Source organism: Limulus polyphemus, unplaced genomic scaffold (assembly GCF_000517525.1).
Source record: "Limulus polyphemus unplaced genomic scaffold, Limulus_polyphemus-2.1.2 Scaffold5282, whole genome shotgun sequence".
NCBI lineage: Eukaryota > Metazoa > Arthropoda > Merostomata > Xiphosura > Limulidae > Limulus > Limulus polyphemus.
Genome location: NW_013670892.1, coordinates 22,887 through 28,598, shown reverse-complemented (window position 1 = coordinate 28,598; position 5,712 = coordinate 22,887). Strand labels below are relative to the sequence as shown.

General features: G+C 28.5%; 1 protein-coding gene across 1 annotated transcript in view; it reads right to left on the bottom strand.

Annotated features, from left to right (window-relative positions):
- Nucleotides 1–5,712, bottom strand: part of LOC106472376 (regulator of nonsense transcripts 1-like) — a 63,551-nt gene that overhangs the window by 36,230 nt on the left and 21,609 nt on the right. Inside the window, exon 7 of the mRNA XM_013933016.1 lies at nucleotides 5,030–5,202. Coding sequence (XP_013788470.1) covers nucleotides 5,030–5,202 — 173 coding nt within the window. The remainder of the gene's footprint in view (nucleotides 1–5,029; nucleotides 5,203–5,712) is intronic.

Genomic DNA, 5,712 nt, shown 5'->3' with positions numbered 1-5,712 from the left:
TAGTAAGTGTATTCTAATGAAATCTGGCAAGTTTTTAGTAAATATTACGAGCTTTGTATCCGAAAAATAAATTTTTTTTAAACTAGTTTTACTAAAGATTTCTCTGTGAATATATGGAGTCATAGTCTGACTCAGCCTCTGATTAGCCTGAGTGCAAGGTGATTTTCATGATAACATTAAAAATAATATTTCATCCTAGTTTTCAAATTTCATTTGCACAACCTCTAGAACCCACTAAACAAATATCAAAAGGCTTTTTTTCAATAACTTTTGTAGTTTGTTATTTTCTCTCCCCTAATACACTATGGGCTTGGTCCATTTTACTGCCCCTGTAACCATCACAATAAAATTATGAAATAAATCAATACAATTTTTTTTTCTAGAATGATTACAGATTGTAACAGAATATTGTAATTATTTGTTCTAAACATCCTCAGACTTGTAATAGTACTGTTTTTACTTAATTTCATTGTTTTATTGCTCTTTGAACCAAGTCTAACTATTAAACACGTGTAACAAAGCTATACACACGTAGTGAACAAATAGCTTGAATTATACTAAAACAAAATACTGACTTAATGCACATACAGTTCATGCTGACAATATTTTTTCTATTTATGTCCTTTATTAAACCTAGCAACTATAATTTTTGTGTTTTAGTTACTATTACAACAATATGTAAAAAGTATACACATGAAAAACAAGGAATTTAGTACTTATGTGTGGGTGTTGTACATTTCTGCAGTCAAAGTCTTAATAAAAGTTTACTCCAATTTTTTGTAAGGTTATTGTTAGTAATTTACTGAATTTTTATTTATTTCAAATACTCAGTTAAGAACACAAAATAATAATAATACCCACAAATAATACAATATCATATAACTATTAAAATTCAACTGGCTTTTTAAATAAGCTACAAGTGCGTTAAATATTTCCCTTACTTGGTTGAGATGAACTAGGCTATAACAACTTTGAATCTGTAGACTGAATAATTCAAAAGCTGTGATCAGAACAAGTTAATCTATTATGTAATTTAGTAAATTAAAATCTTCTCTTTCTGTTAGTTATAAATAATGTATTAACAAGCACCAGAGAATGTTTTGAAAAACAATATGTGATAGGAGAGCCTGGTATTTGAGTTTTGATTTCCTGGTTTAACACTGTAAATCATGATGACTGGAGACTATGAAATTAGATTATGCCTTAGCATTAGCTATACTATGAATTTGTGTTAAGACTCAGAAGCTCAAAAAGGGGTAGTCACGTGATATAGAGAAATAAAGACAAAAAATTTATTTAGACATAACCTTTTGAAATAAAGAACTTAAAATATACCTAATATTAAAATTAGATCTATTAACTACATTTTGATGTTAAGTTTATTGACATACATTGATAATAAAGTAGTTTAATTAAAATTTTAATGCAACCCTGTGAAAAAGATTATGGTATGCACACTTGTACCTACCCTTATCAAGAACTAAAAAACTCTGACATTTTGTGTACAATAGGCTTGTAATAATAATACACAAAATGAAAATAAATATTATTTTTACATGCACACTTAACAAAAGAAAATAATTTAAAAGGTATGCCTACAAAGGGACCTTGTCTATAACAGAGCATGCTTTTCTTGGTGAAATTATATATCACAAAAGGCCTTTTTGTTTTTTAGTGGTAATTAGCTGCACAAATGTGGAAAATTAAGATCAATTTAAAATCAACTACAGCATATTAAAAATTTTAACTTTATAATAAATGTAAAATCAAAAGTTAGCATAAGTTTGCTCTTTGCAAGTGATAAATTTCAAACAGTGATCTGGTAAGGGTCCAACAATATTATGTATACCTATTCTAATCAACTTTGGGCTTTTTATTACTAGCCTACATTATCTTTATATAGTAATTCAGAAAAATATTCCTTCACTATATAAAGTTATAAACAATGTTTAGAGCAAAAACAATTTTTCCACACTATTAAAAAATGCATTCAGAATTTATAACAACAATTTTTGCTGTACTTAAAGAATCAACTGTAACTTTCAGCTGTAGTGCTCATATTTGATTAAAGTAATATGTGCATTTATAACAAAAATTTTTGTTGTACTTAAAGAATCAACTATAACTTTCAGCAGTAGTGCTCATATTTGATTAAAGTAATTTGTGCTTTACATGCATATTTTCATATTTAGGCTGCATATCTATGAAAATTATGGGCAGATCAAAGTGCAAGTTACAAGTCTTTATGGAGTTACATTCCAAACTTAATTAAACTACTTTATTATCATGGTATATGAATAAACTTGGCATCAAAACATAGTTACTAAATCAAGCTTTAAACATAAGTTTTAAGTTCTTAATTTAATAAGGAAATATTTTTAAAAATCCTCAATCTCCCCTAGTATATGAATTGTGACATTTGCTCTCAAGGTCTTCCCTCTTCTCTTATTTATTTACCACTGCTCTGAAAAGCACAGAATTTAATTTCAATTACTCATTATAATACAGTTATTACTTAGGCAAAGCATAATTTCATAGCCTTCAATCTTATTTGTTTACAGAGCTATAAGCTAGAAAATCAGACCCACTTGCCACACCCAACTGTCACATCCTCTCTTTAACAAATTGCATAGTTCTCTCTGATATTTAATACTACATTATTTATAAACAACATAAAGCCAAATTTTTAATATATCAAATGACATATCACATCACATTATTTTTTATACAGAGAATTTTCTATTTTGCTTCCAGTTCAAACTTTATTCCCATGGGAAACATATTGACAAGATTAGCTGAAAGTTTAATGGCTTTTATCACATAATTAGAAAGCCAGAAATATTATTATAGTCATATGACATTGTCTGATTTTTACTTGTTATTTTTCTGTGTTCTCAGATGCATTATTTAATTACATAAAAAAACATTTAGTGTAGGAGTACCATTAGTACAAAAGAGTAGGGTTAAGTTTCATTGACAACTGACAGCACAAAAAGATAACCCAGGTAAGTACTTTTTCTCTTGTTTTTCATGTGTATTTTTATTATTATAAAGGTAACTACATTATGAAAATAGGAAACCTTTTATATTAGTAAGATAAAGAAAAATAATAATAATAATAACTTTATCACAAAGTATGCTTGCAAGCAGCTTGTGCATTATGTAATTCAATAATGTAACATGAGCTACACCTTCACAAAATGATTTACAACTTGTGTGACAGGATTATTAATTAGAAACAGTTTAAAGGTCAATAAAACAATAAAATGAAATGGATGAATATCATTACAAGACTTAAGCCATTTAGGACAAACAAATCTAATTTCCTGTTATAATTTGAAGTAATTCTAGAAAAAAAAAAGTGTAACTTAGATATCATATTTGTTATTGGAGTTACAAGGTCAGTCAAATTGATGACTGACTCTATATGGAGTTATGGTAGAGAAAGTAACAGACAAAATATAAAGTTTTACTGAAAAAAAACATTTGAACTTTACTTAGGAGGTTTTAGAAATTATGGAAATGAAATTTGATATTTATCAGAAGAGGAAAAAGTATGTTTAATTTCAAAATGAAAATCACTTTGCACTTGGAGCAGTCAACACTGACTTCATATATTCATGGATAAATGTTCCGTAAAAAAACACTTCATTCAAAATTCTGATTTTTTGTCTATAAGACTTATAATGCTTACAGAAAGCTTGCAAAATTTCATGAAAATACACAAAACATATAAGAAGTTGTTGTATGGAAATTACCAAGGTCAATTTGGAGTGAAGAACTGGTCCAAACTGACCGAGCCCATAGCAATAGAGTTAATTATTTCAGTTTATAACCATTCATATATTTTCTGACTTCAAACTAAGTTCATAGGCATCAGAATGTGACCAGATTGGAATTTAATTGAGCTTCTCAAACACTAGAAGTGTTCAGATGTATCCTCCCTTCAGAAAATTTGTACAGTTAATGTAGCATTTTTAGTATAGTGGGGGCCAAGATGTGCCAAGGTTTTAGAGACTATGCAAATGAGTTTTGAGATTTTTAAGATGATTGCTTTGTTTGTTTGTTTTAATTTTGGGCAAAGCTACACGATGGGCTATCTGCACTAGCCGTCCCTAATTTAGCAGTGTAAGACTAGAGGGAAGACAGCTAGTCATCACCACCATCTTGAGCTACTCTTTTACCAAAAAATAGTGGGATTAACCATCACATTATAACTCCCCCACAGCTGAAAGGGTGAGCATGTTTAGTGAAACAGGAATTTGAACCCGCAACCCTCAGATTGAGAGTCAAGCACCCTAACCACCAGGCTTTTAAGATGAAAAAAGTACTTTTAATCTTAACATGAAAACTACTTTGCACTCAGAGCAGTCAACACTGACTCCGTATATTCATGAAGAAGTTTTAGTAAAAATACTTACTTATAAATTCTGATTTTTGTCTATAAATGACTCTTAATGATTACTGAAAGCTTGCAAAATTTTGTGAAGATACACAAAACATATTTGAAGTTATACCGAGCCTGTAGCAAGAGAGTTAAATTTGGAAATACTGAAACTTATCAAAATTTATAATTGATGACTCCAAGAGGGAACCCCTACCATTTTACTGCCTCTGATATGATATACACATAAGCAGTTAGCTTTTTTTTCACCTTCTACTAAAGGGTTCTGTCAAAATCATAAACATAAAAGTCTAGATTTATGATACTTTTACCTCAATATAATGTACTTCTGTGTAAAAATAAACAATTGTCACAACATTGCTTATCAGTGTAAGCTTAAAAGAAAAAAAAAAAAGAAATCATTTTACAAATCACAGCAACACATTATAAGGATTATACCATAAACATTTCTGATCTCCATTCATACACAAATGAGTCTGGGCTAGTAAATTTTCCTGATGGCACTTTACCACAAGAAACCTAATGACTTTGAAAAATTATAATCCTATTATTAAAATGTCAATCTAAAAATTATCAACTAATTAGAAACACTTACCAAATTGGTATTTTATTAATTAATGATACCTGTATCAGACTTGGCAATGGTAAAATAAGCAATGATTTTCTTGTTCAGTCCAATGTCCCATCTCACTTCAATGTTATCTTGAGTCTGGGATTCCTTTAACTTCTTGTCATAATCTGCCTCCATCTTCACAAGTGGCCCAAAAATGTTTTGATACTGATAACCATCTTCATATCTAAAAATGAGTATTTTTCAATACTGTTCAAGTACACAACACTTATCTATTTTACCACTATATAAATTTTGGGTCACTGACACCTACTGGTTTCTTTCTTACATCAGAAATATTTAACCAAATTTCATTAAACTGAATACAACTAACTAAATTACACTTATTTCAGTTTGAAAAATTCACTTGATTTGATTTAGTGTTTCTATCATTTTTAGATTGTGAAATTTTCAAAACTACATTGTAAGACACAGTTTTGAAAAAAAAAACATTAAAATACTTACACTACAATCTATATAAACGCAACAATTAAAATACTTACACTACAATCTATATATATAGGCAGCAATTAAAATACTTACACTACAATCTATATAAAGGCAACAATTAAAATACACTACAATCTATATAAAGGCAACATTAAAATACTTACACTACAATCTATATATAGTATACTATATATATATATATATATATATATATAGATAATAATAACTACTTACTTCTTATATATAT